Source organism: Herpailurus yagouaroundi, unplaced genomic scaffold (assembly GCF_014898765.1).
Source record: "Herpailurus yagouaroundi ecotype Mexico unplaced genomic scaffold, PumYag 142, whole genome shotgun sequence".
Lineage (NCBI taxonomy): Eukaryota > Metazoa > Chordata > Mammalia > Carnivora > Felidae > Herpailurus > Herpailurus yagouaroundi.
In genome coordinates, this window is record NW_024412397.1 from 25,543,982 (window position 1) to 25,564,158 (window position 20,177).

A 20,177-nucleotide genomic window follows, 5' to 3' on the forward strand; every position below is an offset into this window, starting at 1 on the left:
GAAACAGGCTCCAGGTTCTGAGCCATCAGCCCAGAGCCTGATGCGGGGCTCGAACTCACGGACCGCGAGATCGTGACCTGGCTGAAGTCGGACACTTAACCGACTGCGCCACCCAGGCGCCCCTTTAATTTTATTTTTAAGTAATCTCTACCCACCCAGTGTGGGGTGTGAACTCACAACCCTGAGATCAAGAGTCGCATGCTACACTGACTGAGCCAGCCAGATGCCCCAAATTAATATATTCTATATGACATATTTCCTTTTCAGTAATTGTGAATTTTTAAAGTTTATTTATCAAAAAAATAGTTACTGAGTGCCCTGTCTTCATGAGACACTGTTTTGAAGGCTGGAAGTCTTTATGTGAACATGAGGAATGAAGTCCCTGCCCTCTTATAGTTTGTATTTTAGTGGAGGAGATGGGCAATACATAAAGAAATAAATACATAAAATCATTTCTGAAAATGCCAAGTGCAGTGAAGAAAAATAAAGCAGAGCAAAGTCGTGGAGAGTGACAGAATGGGAGCAAATACAAGCAAGAGATTTCTTTAGATAGAGGGTCTCTGGGGAAGCAGCATTTAAGTAGAGACAGTAGCGAAACCAGGGACTGAGCCATGCAAATGAAAGAATATTCCAGGTAGAGGGAACAGCAGGTACCAGCCTGCACCTGCCGCAGGAGGAAGTCGTACATGGCAGTGGAATGGCAGGAGGCAGAACAGTTAGCAGGGAAACATGGGACTTTGGCCACGTTCGAGACTTTTTATGTTGCATGGTATTCCAGAGACGAGCACGTTTTACTGCTGGCATTTGAGAGGGGAGTCTAGTCTGTTAGACTTACTAACTCTTCTATACTACGGAAAGATTTTACTCACAGTCTGATTTCTTATGGTAAAATTTACATAACGTGAAATTTACTATTGCCGTTGTTTCTGAGTGTGTGGTTCAGTCAAATACATTCCCCGTGTTGTACAGTCACCACCAGCGTATGTTTCCAGAACTCTTTCATCATCTCAGGCGGAAACTAGGTACCAATTAAATCCTAACCCCCCATTGCCCCTTTCCCAGCCCCTGGTAACTTCTGTTGTACTTTCTGTCTCTGTGAATTTGCCTCTTTGAGGTACTTCTTATAAGTGCAACCATATAACATTTGTCATTTCATGTCTGGCTTCTTTCACTTTCATCCACGTGGCACGTGTCAGAATTTCCTTTTTAGCTTGAATAATGTCCATTTTATGTACATACCATATCGTATTTTCTTAATTAATTAACTTTTTTATTTTAGAGAGAACACAAGCAGGGGAGAGGGGCAGAGAGAGAGAGATAGAGAATCCCAAGCCCACGCTCAGTGCAGAGCCCGATGTGGGGCCTGATCCCACAACCCTGAGATGGTGACCTGAGCCGAAACCAAGAGTCAGATGCTCTCCTGACTGAGCCACCCAGGTGCCCCATCACATCATGTTCATTTGAACTTCAGTTTGTTGTACTTACATATTCTTTTTAAAAAGGTCTCCATTTTGGGGGCACCTGGATGGCTGAGTTGGTTGAGTGTCTGACTTCGGCTCAGATCAGGATCTCACAGTTTGTGGGTTCAAGCCCCACGTCGGGCCCTGCACTGACAGTGTGGAGCCTGCTTTGGACTCTCTGTCTCCTTCTCTCTCTGCCCCTTACCCGCTCACGCGTGCATGCTCTCACTCTCTCTCTCTCTCTCAAAAAAAAAAAAAAAATTAAAAAACATAAAAATAAATGTTTTCCATTTCTGTTCAGCATTGTTAGGTTCCAGTCACCACTGTGATTGTTTTTTTGTTTTTTGTTTTTCCAGGGATCCCTCTTACATTATAAGAAACTACGTACGTTCAGCCAAGAGACTCGGCTAACGTACACGTCATCATTCATTTAGCAGTGGTTTATTGCACACGTACTGCGTGGCCAGGTGCTGGGCTTGTTGCCTTAGGTTCCTATCCATGTGTAGATCACTTGTCAGGTCTGTGAGGTTGGGTCTGCACGTGACCCACTGAGACCTCGGGGGTTGTCCAGGCTCACCTGGCTCGAGGCTGACGGGAACCAGGTTTACACCCAGTTTCTGTAGCTCCAGAGCTGGATTCTGTGGGCCCTCATGGTACACAGTCTCCATTTGGAAGCAGAATCGCAGACGAATTCACATAATGGTGAAAGAGCTACAACATCAAATTGTATGACGATCTTGGAGCACAGAATCGCCAGATCATCTGTTCACGTTTTGGAGCACTTTCAAAGCACAGTAGGTCACAATAACAGGTACTTTATGTCTGAGGGCCGTTATACACAATGTAATTGTGAGGATTACATTGTTTACAGCATGGGTAGGCTGTCCCCATTTAGCCTGGCCTTGAGTGGAGTGTGACTTCCTCCTGTTTGCAGTGAGCTGCCTGAATGATCCTTCCTCCGAGTTTCTTGATGTTCCCTCAGCTGAGAAACAGGAAGAGAGTCTTTTATTGAATTAGGTCACATGGTTTTAACTGACAGAAACAATTCAGTGATTGCAGCATTTTTTTTTCTTTGAATTTTTGATGCCTGTGTCTGCTCCTGTGCCTTTATTCCCTTTGGCATGCTTGCTGTTCAGTTTCATTAGCTGTTTCAAGTTGAAGCCGTCTGCTCTGCTGTTGGTGTAGTTGAATGGTGACCAGGGTCACATACTCGGTGTTTCGCGAAGGGAATAAATAACTTGAGACTTCTTTTGGCACCTTATTTTCTCCCGTCGAGGGGCCGAAAGAAGGTCAGTTTTCACATCTTGAGTCAAAACCTTTATTTCCCGTTCTTTCATTTATCCCCTTCTATGCAAGATCACTTTAGAAGATGCGTGAGTTTGCCCGGGGTTGATGATTTCTCCCTCAGACTAAAAGTGGAAATGGGGGCAGTAGAACTAGCCTTGTTTAAAACATGAAAATGAGGGGCAAGTGCCTTTTACTGCGAGGACTCCCTTCCTTCCTTTCCCCGCTGTGTTGGGTAGCATCTGGATTTTCAAGTCATTTTTTCTGTCACTTTCTTGTGAAAATACAGACAGTATTATCTTGCATGGTGGCTGCTGAAACTGTGACATTTTAATTTTTTTTTCAATGTTTATTTATCTTTGGGACAGAGAGAGACAGAGCATGAACGGGGGAGGGGCAGAGAGAGAGGGAGACACAGAATCGGAAACAGGCTCCAGGCTCCGAGCCATCAGCCCAGAGCCCGACGTGGGGCTCGAACTCACGGACCGCGAGATCGTGACCTGGCTGAAGTCGGACGCTCAACCGACTGCGCCACCCAGGCGCCCCGAAACTGTGACATTTTAATAGTTATGCTTCCTTTCACTCTGGCAGTTGAATGGCAACATATAGGATTCTCTGTGAATCCCATGAATCTAAACACCTTTTAGGTCCTGCTTGGCGCATTCAAAATTGCTATCATAAATTTATATGCAGTTTTTAGCCTTTGGCTTTTTCCAATGAATGGGCCCTTTTGAAACATTCCCTTTCCCATAGTTGAACCAGTGAATGGGCTGATTCTAGTTAGTTTTGTGAATGATTTCTGCAGTTTTCTCTTTGCTAAGGGAAAGAAAAGTCTTTAGGAATGCTTCCATACTTTGCTGAATGGTTACTTGTTTATTTACTCAGGTTGTGTTTTAAACTGGCAAAACATTACATATTTGTCAGAATGTGTGTGCTGTGGGCTGAAAGAGATAGTATCAATATAATGTCAATTTTGAAATCATTTTATGGCAAAATCCTCAGTGAAAGGGACATAAGCATTTTCAGTTTCTTTTTTGAACCTCATGATTATAGTTTGATTGTTCAGAAAGCTGTGTATAATTTACCCCAACAGCTTTCTGTCCATCAGCTTTTCATTAAATATGATTTGAACTATGAATTTGTCATCTGTCATTATTGAGATTCATATATGAGATGGGTGTGCTTAAAAGTGAAATAAAACCAGTCTAAATTGCTGAAAGCTGTGAATTAGGGAATATATAATTTAAAAATTTAGCTTCCTGACCAAAGTATAGTTTATGATTTCTAACAGTTACAAAAAAGTCCCATCTGACATCCTTCCACTTTCCTAATTAGGCTTAAAACTTTCTGTTTCCTTTAGTTTCTTACCATTCACATAAGCTTTACATGATTTTAATCATAACATACAATTTTTGTGCTGGATAATACGTGTGTGGCACAACTTGTTTTAGGTATGTATAGAAATTCCAAGTAGTTAGTGGGAGTGTTTTAGATTGATGTCCTGTGGGTTTACTGTAATAAAAAAGCTAAATACTATTCATATTGTAAGAATATTAGATATAAGATGTGTTTATTCCTACATTGTGATCTTGGGCAAGCTACTTGGCTTCTCTGTTTCTGTTGCCTATAAAATGAGAATACCCCTGTTTTGTCAGGCAGCTTCTTGGGGTTTTGGAAAGCAATCAAGTGAAATGACCATGGTGAGACAACTTTGAATAGTTTCTAGGTCTATACACATTGCAAATTCTAATCAGCAAATTTATTTGCATATCAACAATTAATATGCTAAAGTCCTTAAACATACTTCTTTTGTAGAAGTTTTTTTTTTTAAACATTACTTTCCCTTTTTTTTAGTTTATTTATTTTGAGAGACAAAGAGGGCACAAGCAGGGGAGGGGCAGAAAGGGGGAGGGAGGGAGGGAGGGAGGGAGGGAGGGAGGGAGAGAGAGAGAATCCCAAGCAGGCTCCACACTGTCAGCACAGAGCCTGATGTGGGGCTCAAACCCAGGAACCGTGAGATCATGACCTGAGCCGAAATCAAGAGGTGGACGCTTAACTGACTGAGCCACCCAGGCACCCCTCTTTTGTAGACATTAAACAACGCTTGTCCTAAAACTTCTCCCTCGTTGAAGTGCTTTGTTTAAAAAACAGCATGAAAGTCAGTTTAACCTCCATTTTAGCCAAACAGCCGAAATTCTAAATTAGTGGAGTTCAAATTAATGAAGTCACATTTTTAGTTAAAAAAATATTTTTCTCTGTAGTGTAAAAGCTTAAAAAAAAAAACAAAAAAACCCTTGCTTTTATGTGGGAACCCACATACTTCTGTATTTGAGAGTATGGTAAGACTGTGTTTAGGTTGCAGTGTTGTTTTACAACCAACTGGTAATCTCTTTTCTAAGATCGTGTTTATTCAACCTTTTTTTCTTGCTTTAATCCCCGAGGGCCAGCACCATGGCCTGGCAGCATCCATTGGTACCTCTTATGTTACTCAAAATCCAGAGTGTGGCCGGATGAAGGATGACACAGATGGGTTGGTAGAAAAGAGAAGGAAGAGTCGGGGGCATTGTGGCGGGGGAGCCACATTGGATCGTAGAAACCACTTGAGGGCCACAGACAGGTCCTTCCGGTGGGTATTCTTGGCCCCATGACACAGGTCACAGGTCAGCTCAGTCATCAGCCTAAATGCGCTGCCCCTGGGAGCTGCAGTGGTGAGTGTTTTGCTTGGCAGCCGTAGCCTGGCTGACCTCGTACACCAGCTGACTAAAATATGGTGGTAAATAACTCTTCCATATTTTCATGCGTGACAATTAACAGGAAGAGGTATTTGGTTTATTAGATGACCCTTTTTATATATTTATTTTGGTTGCAGAACCTTGAATTCTTGAACTACAGGCCTCATTTGAAATTGGCTTTTTTTTCCCCTGCCAACCAATGTTCTTTCTTGTTTATTGGTCAGTTGTGGAAACCGCTCTCCGTCTCGCAGTGGCACTGTGTTGGTGAATGCAGGGACGTGTGCCCTCACACCGAGCTCTGGCCCTTTTGTTCTTTCATTTACCAGCTAATGTCGGGATCTCGGTGAGGTGGTTGTGGAGAGCAGATACCTAACCATCAGGGACAAGGTTGTTTCCCGTCTCTCCTGTCACTTCGTGAATTACGGCTGAAGATATTTGGAGATATTTTCTGTATAAGTGGCTGATATGGTTGATTGTTTTTATAATGAAAAAAACAGCCACAGTTTTTTTTGTTGTTGTTGTTTAATGTTTATTTATTTTTGAGAGAGAGGGACAGAGTGAGAGCAGGGGAGGGGCAGAGAGAGAGGGAGACACAGAACCCGAAGCGGGCTCCAGCCTCTGAGCTGTCGGCACAGAGCCCGTTGCGGGGCTCGAACTCACAAACCGCGAGATCGTGACCTGAACTGAAGTCAGATGCTCAACCGACTGAGCCACCCAGGTGCCCCCAAAATATCCACAGTTTTTTACTTAATATTTGCCAATATTTTTCTTTTTCTATCACAGCTGAACATTTCTTCTCCTTCCTGTTCTCCTTCTCCTTCTCCTCCTTTTTTTAAAGATTTTTATTTTTAAGCAATCTCTACACCCAGCGTGGGGCTTGAACTTAAACCTCAAGGTCAAGAGTTGCGTGCTCTACTAACTGAGCCAGCCAGACAGACGCCCCACATCTGAACATTTCCGTATCCCTTTCACTGTACCATTTTGAAGTTACAGCCAGAGTTCTTTGTCAGAGGATCGTAACTTCAGAGTTTAAATCCAAAGAAGTCGTAAACTCTCTATACAGCAGTTCTTGATGTACCCCCATGTTATTTAATACAAAAATTGACTTCCTGGTATGATGAAAGAACTTAGGTGGTGTTGAATAAAATTTGCTTTGAATTTACAGTGGCATGGTAATAATTTACCGGACATCACATCCTTAATGAATTCCTCCCAGTAGACCATTTTAGAGGGGAAAAAATTCAATGTGATAAAGGCTCTTAGCTTGCTTTTGGTCAACATATGCTTATCTGAGTATTAGGATCACTGGATTTGGTGTTAAAAGATCTGGGCTAGTAATTTTGCAAATTTAGGAATATGTGTGAGTTTATAAGCCACAGTTATGCGTTTTTGGTGGGTGGTAATTGGTGAAATCTTTCTACAGTGTAATATGCAATATTCATCAGAACAGAAGGGTTCATTGGCCTACCAACTGCACTTCTGGAGTTTATGTTAAGGAGATAATTGGACATGTTCAGAAGAATGTGTAGAAAGATACATGTATAAAGACAGTCATAGCAATGTTTATGAAAGAAAATTGCTAACAATCTAAATGTTCATGAGTAAGGAAATTAGATAAAAAAAATAAAAATAATGCATCTGCACACTGTAACATTACAGTCCTTAAAAATGATCATATGTTTATAGAAAGGGGAGGAGATTCACAGCATATTAAGTGGTTAAAGCCAGTTATAAAAAAAAGCTCATATATAGTGTAATCTATTCAAGCAAAGTTGTGTATAAGTGTGTATTTAAAAAATGTGTATATTTGTATAGTTCTTGTATAGGTTTGTGTAGCTTTATGTTTATGATCCAGTTTTTAAAATTTGTTATTTTAAAATAATTACAGATGCATAGGAGGTTGCTAAAAATGTTCAGGGAGGTCTCTTGCATTCTTCACTCACCTCCCCCAGCGTTAACAATTCACATAACTACGGTTCAGTGCCAAAGCCAGGAAACTGACATTGGTACAATCCACAAAGGTGCTCGGGATTTCAGCAATTCTATATATGCACTCACTTGTGTGTGTATCTATAGCTCTATACAGTTTTTATCACATGTGTAGACTCGTATTACCACTGCCACAGTCAAGATGCTCACCTCTTTCATCCCAACAGGGCACCCTGTGCTTTGCCTTTATAGCCACACTCATCACCCTGCCCCCTCATCGCTAACTCCTGGTAGCCACTGATCAGTTTTCAATCTCTGTTATTTTGTTATTTCAAGGAAGTTATGTAAATGGCATAATACAATATTAAACATTTTGAGATTGACTCTTTTCACTCAGGATAGTCTTGAGACCCATTCAAGTTAGTCTGTATATCCGTAGTTCATTTTTATTGCTTTTTATTGCTGAGTAGTAGCCTATGTTGTGTATGTACCATAGTTTGTTTAAACAATGACCCATTGGAGGACATTTGGATTGTTTCCAGTTTTTTGCAAGTTGAGGTTTCTTTTTTAAAAAAATGTATTATCATTTTAAATTTATTTTTTTAATGTTTTTATTTATTTTTGAGAGAAAGATAGTGCACATCGGGGAGGGGCAGAGAGAGAGGGAGACAGAGGATCCGAAGCGGGATCTGTGCTGACAGCAGTGAGCCCCATGTGGGGCTTGAACCCATGAACTGCAAGATCATGACCTGAGGCAAAGTCAGACGCTTAACCGACTGAGCCACTCAGGCGCCTCAGAATTTATTTTTCATTGAAGTACAGTTGATGTCATATTGTTGGTTTTAGGTATACAGCATAGTGAGGTGATAAAATACTCAGCATGGTAAGTGCAGTTACCGGGTGCATAATTGGTTCTGTACAAAACTGCCAAACTGTTTTCTCATGGCTACATCATTTTATATATGATCTTTGTTTCTCTTCATCTTTGCCGGCCTTTGGTGTTGTCACTTGTTTTTTTTTTAAGCAGCACTGATAGGTGTGCATGTCTTTAGCATGGTTCAGTTTTGCAATAAAAAAAATAAAAACCATTCTCTTAAAAAAAGAAAAATTGGGGCGCCTGGGTGGCTCAGTCGGTTAAGCATCTGACTTCGGCTCAGGTCATGATCTCGTGGTCTGTGACTTGAAGTTGGGTGTCGGGCTCTGTGCTGACAGCTCAGAGCCCAGACCCTGCTTTAGGTTCTGTGTCTCCCTCTCTCTCTGCCCCTCCCCTGTTTGTGCTCTCTCTCTCTCCCTCCCTCACCCTCCCTCACCCTCCCTCACACTCCCTCACACTCCCTCTCTCTCTCTCTCTCTCTCAAAAATAAATAAATGTTAAGAAAAAAAGAAAAACTACCTAGGTAAGCCTGTTCTGCCACTTATTAGAAGTTTCTTGGGGCGCCTGGGTGGCGCAGTCAGTTAAGCGTCCGACTTCAGCCAGGTCACGATCTCACGGTCCAGGAGTTCGAGTCCCGCGTCAGGCTCTGGGCTGATGGCTCAGAGCCTGGAGCCTGTTTCCGATTCTGTGTCTCCCTCTCTCTCTGCCCCTCCCCCGTTCATGCTCTGTCTCTCCCTGTCCCAAAAATAAATAAATGTTGAAAAAAAAAAATTAAAAAAAAAAAAAGAAGTTGCTTAATATTGATTGAGAAGTTTCCTAGGTGAATAAGGACTGTTGACTTCCTTGGCACTCCACTGGGGTTGTTCTTCTATGGTAGAACACTAGTGTAAATAAAATCAAAGCCAATCACCTACCCTTGTTTGACACAACAAGTATAAGACTACTTCAGAAATTGCTGAATTTTGTTTTATACTTCCCTTCTGTGCCATGGCGGGGAAGACTGGCAAATTACTTGTAAGGCGTGGTAAGGAGTAATATATGCAAATTTGATATTTTAATACACATGGTTTTGTTGTCATGGTGGGTTAGGAGACTTCCATTGAGCTCTGTGCTGAGCACTTTCCATACCTTGCCGTTTATTCCTTACAACTGTCCTGCGAGATGGTGGTATCTTTCTCTCCGTTCTACAGACGAGGAAACCGAGACTCTCTCAGAGTAACTTTGATATTGCTTATATATACCAAGTGACTTTGGTATAAGCTTATACCAATAGGAAACAAGGAAGCTGGCACTTAAATACGTGGCTTCAAACTATGTACTCTTCCCATTATGCGTGTACATTGCTTTCATTAACAGACCACATGATTGGAAATTCAAGTGCCAGTGTATGTGAGTTTGGTAATTGATGGGAACACCTAAGTTGAGAGGTGGTATACCTGATGCAAAAGTATTGAAAATGACCGGCCTGTGAATCTAGTGGCGACAGAGGCCTTCTGTGTTCTTCCTGTTGGTGTTCCTTCCCAGCGCTCCAATTTGGTGTATCGTTTTAGCGGAATTAAACTAAAAATTTTAAGCGTTATGCACTTGACTGTGTTCTCCTTTAGTCACAGTTAAGTTAGTGATTTATCTATGTTTGCTGGCCCAACACTTGGTCTCATTGGCTAATTGCAGTGTTGTTGTGAGTGCACGATCAGGCTTCTCACGTGTCACCAGAGGCATTAGGGTTATTCTTTTTTTTTTTTTGTCTAAAAATCTCAAGATGGTTGTAGTCATTTTACTGTTGTACACTTGGCTACCTTGGCTGCTGCTCTAAGAGTTCGCTGTGTTTTTGATTCTGTGCTCAGTAGCTTCCCATGGAATGCAGGATGAAATCCAAACTCCCTAACGCGACATGGAGGTTCTTCACTCTCCTCTGCCGTGCCACTCTTCGGTGCTGCCTACACTTCGTAGCTATTTCACTTGGTTTTGCTGTATGTTAGTACATTCCGCAGAGGCGGCGTAGAGCGTGTGGACGATCTGAGACGTAACTTGGCAGTCATTGAGCTGTGTTACCGGTACTCACTGGGGAATTTTGTCTCAGAAGCTCTCCCACAAGCGTGTGGAGAGTGTGAGGTTGAAGTCGGTAAGGGTTCTCCTTAGGGAGATTCTCTTCATGAGAATCAAAGGAAGGAAGAAAGGGAGCAGAAATGGCAGTTGTAATGTTTAAGAACTTGCCTGTGGTTGTGAAAATTTTAGTCACTGCTTCATTGCCGAATTATCTTCAGTGAAGTCCAGTGAAGGTTCTTAAAACTGGGAAAATCCCTGGAGCAGTTACACATTTTCTTGTGATGCGTGAGTGTAATTCTTGGGACTATCTCTCCACGGCCTTAGGCCTCATTGTTTAGCGTGTCACCGGCAACCTGGAGACTCCCGTGACTCCCATGTGTTGCTGCTGGAGTAGTGGCCCAGCCCCAGGCATGAGGAGTGTGATACCTTATCACATAGAAGGATGGCCGCAGACAGAGCCGCACCTGATCGTCGGATCAGTATGGTTGTTTGTCTAGAGTTTACTTCATTTAGCGAAAGTTTGATGACTGGTTTTAAGTATTTCTCCTTAATCGCCCGTCATTGACATTTAAAATATCGACCTGGGCGTCGTGGAGTTTAAGATACTCTGTGTAGTACTAATGTATTGAACCTGTACTGGTGTAAGTATTTGCTGCCCTCTCGCCCCCTTTTTGCACGCTCCCAGTGCCCCAAATTCGCCTTCAGAAACGACATTCGGTTTCTAATTGTAATTGTCTTGGAAACATTGGCATGTTTTGCAGCACCATTTTACTTTTATTTACTGCAAATGATGATTTGTCAGTTGCCTGGTGCCAGAACATCTGAGTTCATCTGTTTAACTAAAACAGCCCCGTGCATCGATGCCTATAATGCACAGCAACAGTTACCAGCCACCCCAGTCGCTTACCACCTCATTTTGGCTCTGAATCAAGCAAGTGAGAAGGAAGATCATTCCTAAAATGTTCCAAGAAGTTTAGAAAATGGGGAGGGTGGAGGGATGAGAGGAAGGGGGATTCTAGTAGAAGGGTCGGCATGTTGCTTTTGGCAGGGGTGTGCCTGGCTGGTTTTCTTTGCGGAAGAAAGTAACGCTTCAGGGTGCGGAGACCACAGCGTGTGCACTACGACAGCAGAGCTCCGTGGATCTTTGATTTACTAGGTCATTACTCAAGTGTTCCGGCCGAACCACGGCACCAGGCGCGGCGGGTGAATGAGACACGTTCCCTCTTCTCTTGTTGCTCATACTCCCAGCGCTGGAGACGCCCGAGGTGGCGATTGTTGAGGTGGTGGCAGTGAAACGGGACTCTTCCAGGTCGTTCCGTGTGTGGGGGGACCCAGGCCTGATGGGCCTGATCACAGGAGGGCAGGTGCTGGCTGCCTTAACCACCAGAGGGGGCTTTCCAAGAGACGTGGGGGTGGGATAATTCCCAGCTTTTCTTATCTCTTCATCCAAGAAATCAGACTGCTTCGAAAGGATACCTTTTTCCACACCTGGAATTAAATAAGTATTTAAAAATAGTTTAATAAAATTTAAACTTCGGGGCAGGCCTTGCCTTGAGGGCTGGAGAGTGTGAAGTGTTTCTTGAGGAACAAGGGGAAGTAATGAACTTTGTCCTCTGATGAAGTATCTGACGATGGCATTCATTCACTCAGTACATTTTTATTATGTGCCTGCTTTGTACCAGGCTGGGAACGCCGTGATGAGCAAGGAGTCCACAATCCTGGAGTGGAGCGGGGCACAGACAAAGAATTGGGCAATGTTGCTACCGAGTACTCGCTTTTATAAGTGGGTGCTTTGGGGGCTGAAACCAGGCTTCTCACCTGGTCTTAGACGATCAAAGATTTCCTGGAGGAAGTGATGTCCAAACCAGCCTCGGTAACAGACGTTGAATTGATCCTTTTTTCAGGCTAATATTGTATTAAAAATAAAATCAGAACCCTGTTTTGGGAACATCCAATACCCTTCTGTTGAAAACAGGTTAAAGAACTGAACTCTATGCTCCAGCCATCTAGTACCTACTTTTCTAGTCTTGTAGTTTGCCATTCTCCAGTGTAGACGAACCTCTGCTTTCCAGAACGTGCCAGGCTCTCTGTGATGATTTGCATGCGCTGTCCGTCGTGTCTGGAAAGCCCTCTCCTGATGTCTGCCAGACTGAGTTCTCTTGTGGTTACTTCCTCCAGGATGCCTTCCTTGACCGCTCCTAGGGTAGGTTGCACCTACCCTAGGATGCACCTCTTAGGACCTTACATACAGGGCTGGGCTTGATCTTGGTGTTTCCCCCCCAACCCCCCACCCCACCAAATAGTCTAGCTGCTTCTTTATTCCTCCGTGTAACCTGGGGGCTGAGATAGCATCTTTCACGGAACCCAGCATATCCTGAGCGCCCAGGCAGTGTTTGCTGATTGAACAAGCTTAGAAGGTCTTGAAGGCTGTAGCCACATGTATATAATTGAAGTTCTTGGTTCCATCCAGTTTTAAGAGAGTGTTATTGACTGAGGAAAGTTGAAACACCACCGAAACAGATTTTATGCGTGTGGTCTAGTTATTAAACTCATAAAGCTATTTACAGTCTTTTGCATTTATACCTCTTTACTTTTATTTTTTTGCCTGAGTAACCAATAAACTGAGTAATTCATAGTTTCTACTTCTTGCCAACAAGTGTATATTATTAAATCTGACCACAGTGATTTATTAATAAGAACTCTTTTGGTTATTAACAAGAATCAATTTGATTTGGCATATGGCAGAAAGAGGGGCATATGTGATGAAGAGACAGGGATGTCTCATTGAATCCAAGATCAAGAACACAGACAGGCTTTGGGAAGAGCTGGCCCCAAGAATTGGAAGGCCAGCAGGAATCCTTTAATTGCTCTGTTCATCTCTGCTTCTTTCCTCAAATCTCTCTTATTCATTTTCTCTATTTTCTTACTAACTTGCTTTCTCTGCTTCTCAGTGGATAGAGGATGGTTTCCCATAACTCTCAGCTTTGCAGCCATATTCTAGTTGTATGGAAAACCTTTCTTTCCGTTCCAGTTCCAAATTCCCCAGACATTCCAAATGTCTGTCTCTGATTGAGTCAGCAGTGGCCAGGGAGTGGGGTCTTGCTGAACAAGCCTGTCTGGCTCTCCTCACCCCTGGGGGGTAGGGGGGAAGATGGAAGAAAGGGATGGGGACATCAGGTTGATAGACACTGTGAGGTGGGCAGACCCTAAAACTATTTTTGTAAATAAAAATACAGTGATAAAGCCCAGAGACCCACAAATGCTTTATTATAGCATTATTTCTAGGTTATTTTGGCTAAAAAAACCTCCAATGAGCAACTTAGAGATTTAACTTTGACAAGATATTTATCTTTTTGAATGTGAGTATAACTTGAGATTCTTTAAAAAAATAATTTTTTTAATGTTTGTTTATTTTTCAGAGAAAGAGAGCATGAGTGGAGGTAGGGAGGTCGTGAGTGAAGGCGGGGGGGGGGGGGGCAGAGAGGGAGGGGGGCATAGAATCCCAAGCAGGCTCCAGGCTCCGAGCTGTCAGCACAGAGCCTAACATGGGGCTCAAACCCATGAGCCGTGAGATCATGACCTGAGCCAAAGTCGGACGCCCAACCGACCGAGCCACCCAGGCGCCCCTATAACTTGAGAATCTTAAGGTAATGGCATGTTTGCTGAAGTAGCAAGTGGGTTCCAGCTTTGTGCGTGTGTATAATACTTACAATTCTTAGACGTGACACTGCCTTCCGTTGTCAGGAGACAGGTTCCGGAGCAGCTCTCCTGCAAATACAAGGTGAGACACAGGTCATTTAAAGTTTTCCAACAGCCACATTAGAGAAGTGAAGCAGGCGAAATCAGTCTTAATAATACATTTCGTATGTATCTGTGTACATAAAAAAAAAAAGAGGGTTTATAGCTTCTGCTTATCAGAAGAGGTTGTCATGGGGCGCCTGGGTGGCTCAGCCGGTTAAACGACCGACTCTGGATTTTGGCTCAGGTCAGGATCTCATGGTCCCTGAGATTGAGCCCTGTGTCGGGCTCTGTGCTGACAGCGTGGAGCCTGCTTGGGATTCTTTCTCTCCCTCTCTCTCTCCGCCCCGTCCCCACTCACTCCCTCTCATGCTCTCGAAATAAATATAAAAAAAAAAAAAAGAAGAGGTTGTCATGGGATTTAAATGTACTAATAAATTTTAAGGTGCTTTGAAAAATATAACATAAAGCATTATTTTAATTAACCGGGGGAGGGAGGAACCCACTACATTTTGGAATCAAAAATAGCGATCATTTATTAGGTTTTACTCTGTGCCAGATACCGTTCCAAGCACTTCATAACATATTATGTAATTTAATGATAACGCTGTCTTTTGGAGCAGGTACAATTATTTATCATCTCTGTTTTATATAGAAGGAAACTAAGACATAAAGGGTTAAGAAATTAGTCCAAAGTCACGTAGCTGGTAAGTAGTTGAGCTGGAATTGGAATGCACTTTTTTTTTTTAATTGTGGCAAAACACAACATAAAATTGATCACCTTAACTATTTTTAAGTGTGTGCTTCTATGACATTAAATACACTCGCATTGTTGTTTGACCCACCATCCGTCTCCAGAACTTTTCATCTTCCCAGACTGAAACCCGACTCATTAAACACTAACTCCCCATTCCCCCCGCCTTCAGCGCCACTAACTGCTGTTCTGTCTCTCTGAATCTGACTACTCCAGGGGCCTTCTGTAAGTGGAATCATGCAGTATTCCTTTTTTTGTGGCTGGTTTGTGTCACTCAGCATAATGTCTTCCAGGTTCATCTGTGTTGTAGCACGTGTTGGAACTTCTTTCCTTTTTAAGGCTGAATGATGTTACACTGTATGAATGTACCACACTTTGTACTGTGATTCACCCATTGATGGACATTTTGATTGTTTCTACTTTTGGCTGTTATGAGTGATGGTGAATGTGATGTGCAGATATCAGGTTGAGTCCCTGCTTTCAGTCCTTTTTGGGTATCTGTATACCCAGAAATGGAATTGCTGGATCACACAGTAATTTTATATTTAACGTTTTGCTGAATTGCCATACTCTGTTTCAAAGCACCAGCACCATTTTACATAATGCACGAAGGTCCCCATTTCTCTAGATCTCCTCCAACACTTACCTTCTCCCTCTCCTTTTTTTTTTTTTTTTTTTTAAGTAGCCATTTTAATAGGTGTGAAAGCAGTATCTCATTGTGGTTTTGATTTGCATTTCCCTGATGAATCGTGTTGTTGCACATCTTTTTATATACCTATTGCCTTTTGTATGTCTTCTTTGGAGAAATGTCTCTTTAAAGTTTTGCCCATTTTTAAATTGAGTTGTTTGGTTTTTTGTTGAGTCAGAGGTTTTTGTTTTTGTTTTGGTATATTCTGGATATCAGTCTTTTATCAGATAGATGATTTGCAAACATTTTCTCCCATTCTGCTGTGTTGGCTTTTCACCCTGAGATAGTATCTTTTGATACGCAAAAGCTTTTCATTTTGATAAAGTCAAACTTACATATTTTTTTCTTTTAATGTCTGTGTTTTTGGTATCATATCCAAGAAATCATTGCCTAATCCAGTGTCATAAAACTTTCCCCTGTGTTTTTTTCCGAGTTTTATGTCTGTTTCTGTCTGTGCCTCCTGTCTCCGTGTCACTCATATCTATCTCTGTGTGTTTCTGTGTTTCTTTGTTTATAAATTATTGAAGCTTATGTATGTGTTCTCGTGCTTTTCTTGCCTTGTTTCTTCCTTTATTTGTTGATCTATTTAAAGGTATTGCAGGTATCATGAGACTTCATGTTTCTCCTAAAAATAATGGCATTTTTTTTCAAATAACTCTAACCCCATGATTGGTACTCTCTGAGTACATTTTCTAATTATGTCGAAAACAGAAGCTTAACTTCATTTTGTCTTTTTATTTTTTTTTAAATGTTTTTATTTATTTTGAGAGACCAAGTGCAAGCGGGGGAGGGGCAGAGAGAGAGGGAGACACAGAATCTGAAGCAGGCTCCAGGCTCTGAGCTGTCAGCACAGAGCCCGACTTGGGGCTTGAACCCACAAAATGAGATCATGACCTGAGCTGGAGTCAGATATTTAACCAACTGAGCCACCCAATAAAATTTGTGATTTTATTGTTTATCATGGTACATCCTATTTTCCTTCTAAATTGTTTTTCTCCTCTTTATTTTATTTATTCCTTTAACTGGTCAGTGTGTACCTATTTAGCATTGTAGTTATTAATTACCTTTTCTTCTCTCCCTCCAGCACCGAGCTGAAGCTCTTGGAGGAAGCAACTGTTTCAGTCTGCAGGTCTTTAGGTAAGGGGCAAAATGAGTGAGTGAGTGAGTGAGTGAGTGAGTGAGTGAGTGAGTGAGTGAATGAGTGAGTGAGTGTGTGTGTGTGTGTGTGTATGGGTGGCATTTATTTAAAAATTTCTGTTACAAGTTTTGGTAGTGTAATATGAATTAAATTAATGAAGTGATATATTCTGGATGATTATATTTAGTAATATTTACTCCTGTTCATGGTGCTCATTGGGGCCGCTAGAAGGTACCATTTGGTCAAGAGCAGTAAGACACATGCTTGCTCACTTGCAGTGGTGGTAATAGACTCTCCTAAACCACAGACTGTTTTAGCTTGTTTTGTTTGGTGTTTAATTGAGGAATAGTTGGACAGTGTTACATTGGCTTCAGGTGTATAACATAGTGATTTGATCTTGATTTGACATTTATATATATCACAAAATGCTCATCGTAATAAGTCTAGTCACCATCTGTCATCATACACAGTTATAATAGTATTACTGACTGTATTTCTTATGCTGGACTTGATCATCTCTGCGACTTACTTCTTTTATAATTGGAAGTTTGTACCTCTTAATCCCCTTTACCTGTTTCACCCATTCCACCCCCCGCCCCACCTGTTAGCTACCACTTTGTTCTCTATATTTATGAGTCTGTTTTGTTTGTTTTTTCTTTTCTTTTTTTTTTTTTTTGACTCCACATATAAGTGAAATAACACAGTATTGGTGTTTCTCAGACTTTTCACTTAGCACAGTACCCTCTGGGTCTATCCATGTTGCCACCAATGGCAAGACTTCATTCTTATTTATGGTGGAGTAATATTCCCTTGTATGTATATATCACCTCTACTTTATCCATTCATCTATCGACGGACACCTGGGTTGTTTCCATGCCTTCACTATTGTAGATGATGCTGCCGTGAACCTGGGGCCACGTAGGTCTTTTGAAGTTAGTGTTTTCATTTTCTTCAGATAAAGGCTAGAAAGAGTTGCGTCATAGGGTAGTTCTATTTTTCATCTGTTGAGGAACCTCCATACTGTTTTCCACAGTGCCTGCCCCAGTTTGCATTCTCACCAACAGTGCAAGAGGGTTCCCGTTTCTCCCCATCTTCACCCACACTCGTTATTTCTTGTCTTTTGGATTTTAGTCACTCTGAAAGGTGTGAGGTGATACCTAATTGTCGTTTGGATTTGCATTTCCCTGATGATGAGTGATACTGAGCATCCTTTCATGTGTCTGTTGGCCATCTGTATGTCTTCTTTGGGAAAATGTCTGTTCAAGTCCTCAGCCTATTTTTATTTAATTTTTTTTTAATGTTTATTTTTGAGAGGGAGAGAGACAGTGTGAGCAGGGGAGGGGCAGAGAGAGAGGGAGACACAGAATCTGAAGCAGGCTCCAGGCTCCGAGCTGTCAGCACAGAGCCCGATGTGGGCCTCGAACTCATGGATCGTGAGGTCATGGCCCGAGCCGAAGTCAAACACTTAAGCGACTGAGCCACCCAGGTGCCCCCCTCGGCCTATTTTTTAATCAGATGTGGGATTTTTTTGGTGTTGAGTTGTATGAAATCTTTACATATTTTGAATATGAACTTTTTTAATTTTTGGGACAGAGAGAGACAGAGCATGAACGGGCGAGGGGCAGAGAGAGAGGGAGACACAGAATCAGAAACAGGCTCCAGGCTCTGAGCCATCAGCCCAGAGCCCGACGTGGGGCTGGAACTCACGGACCGCGAGATCGTGACCTGGCTGAAGTCGGACGCTTAACCGACTGCGCCACCCAGGCGCCCCTGAACTTTTTTTAAAAAAAGATTTTATTTTCAAGTAATCTCTACACCCAACATGGGGCTCAAACTTACCACCTTGAGGTCAAGAGTCACGTGGTACACCAGCTGAGCCAGCCAGACACCCCTTGAATATTAACTTCTTATTGAATATGTCATTTGCAGATCTCTTCTGCCATTCATTAGGTTGCCTTCTCATTTTGTTCATGGTTTCCTTTGCTGTGCAGAAGCTTTTTAGTTTGATGTAGTCCCACTTGTTTATTTTTGCTTTTGTTGCCCTTGCCTGAGGAGACAGATCCAAAAAATATTGCTAAGACTGAATTCCAAATTTACTGCCTATGTATTTTTTAAGAGTTTTATGGTTTCAGGTCTTACATGTAGGTCTTTAATCCATTTCAAATTTATTTTTGTATATGGTTTAAGAAAGTGGTTACTGGAGAGGAAGTCTGAAGATCGTAATTTTTTTTTTTTTGCTTTTTTGTTTATTACACTTTTTTCATTAACCATTATGATTAAGTGTTTCTCATTATACTTTTTTCTTTTTGATTTTGCCTGAAATTTGATGAGGTTTTTTTTATTGGCTTATTAAAGTCTTTTCAGTTCCAAAGTTTTCTTTAGTTATGGTTTTGATTTTCCTTATGTTTGGGTTTCTTCTCCCCCAACTTAGGATCACCTGTTAACAGTCAGCTTGGACTGTTTTTGCTTTCTGTATCTTTCTTTTTCTTTTTTTAAATGTAATTTTATCATAATTAATATAATTTTAATATAATTTCTTAAAAAATTTTTTTTAATGTTTATTTATTTTTGAGACAGAGAGAGACAGAGTATGAATGGGGGGAGGGTCAGAGAGAGAGGGAGACACAGAATCTGAAGCAGCCTCCAGCCTCTGAGCTGTCAGCACAGAGCCCGACGCAGGGCTCGAACCCACAGACCGTGAGATCATGACCTGAGCCGAAGTCGGACACTTAACTGACTGAGCCACCCAGGCGCCCCTATAATTTCTTTTTTAAATAAAATTTCTTTTTCAAATTAATTTATTTTTCAGAGAGAGAGGGGGCACAAGCGAGTGAGGGGCAGAGAGAGAGGGTGAGAGAGAATCCTACACATGCTCTGCACTGTCAGTGTGGAGCTTGAAGTGGGGCTCGAGCTCAACCAATGTGGGGCTCAAACTCAAAAACTGTGAGATCATGACCTGACTTGAAGTCAGAAGTTTAACTGACTGAGTCACCCAGGTGTCCCTGTATCTTCTTTTTCTTCATCATCTTTCTTTTCTTGAGTTTCCTCCTTTATGTCTTTGATTCAGTGTTTCTATACATTACAGTTTTGTAAAGATTCTAGTGCATCTTTTATTTCATTTTTAGTTTGTTTTTAATCATTCTTTGTTTTTTTCTGGATGTCAGACTACTCTCTTTTCATTATACTCATTTTTCCCAGGGGCTTTCTGGGGTTTTTTTTCTTCTTTCTTTCTTTCTTTTTAATTTTTTTATAAAATTTTTTAACATTTATTTTTGAGAGACAGAGAGGGAGCACAAGCAGGGGAGGGGCAGAGAGAGAGGGAGACACAGAATCTGAAGCAGGCTTCAGTCTCTGAACTGTCAGCACAGAGCCTGACACGGGGCTCGAACCCACACACCGTGAGATCATGACCTGAACTGAAGTCAGATGCCTAACCAACTGAGCCACCCAGGGGCCTGCCTTTCTTTCTTTCTTTCTTTCTTTCTTTCTTTCTTGCTTTCTTGCTTTCTTGCTTTCTTGCTTTCTTGCTTTCTT

General features: G+C 41.9%; 1 protein-coding gene across 5 annotated transcripts in view; it reads left to right on the plus strand.

Annotated features, from left to right (window-relative positions):
* The window catches only part of DYM (dymeclin), a 360,650-nt gene that overhangs the window by 44,433 nt on the left and 296,040 nt on the right, over positions 1–20,177 (plus strand). For 4 of the 5 annotated variants that reach the window (XM_040478872.1, XM_040478871.1, XM_040478874.1 and 1 more), the window contains one exon: positions 16,590–16,642. The exons of the other annotated variant lie outside the window; for it this stretch is intronic. In XM_040478872.1, coding sequence (XP_040334806.1) covers positions 16,590–16,642 — 53 coding nt within the window. The remainder of the gene's footprint in view (positions 1–16,589; positions 16,643–20,177) is intronic. 5 annotated transcript variants of the gene reach the window in all.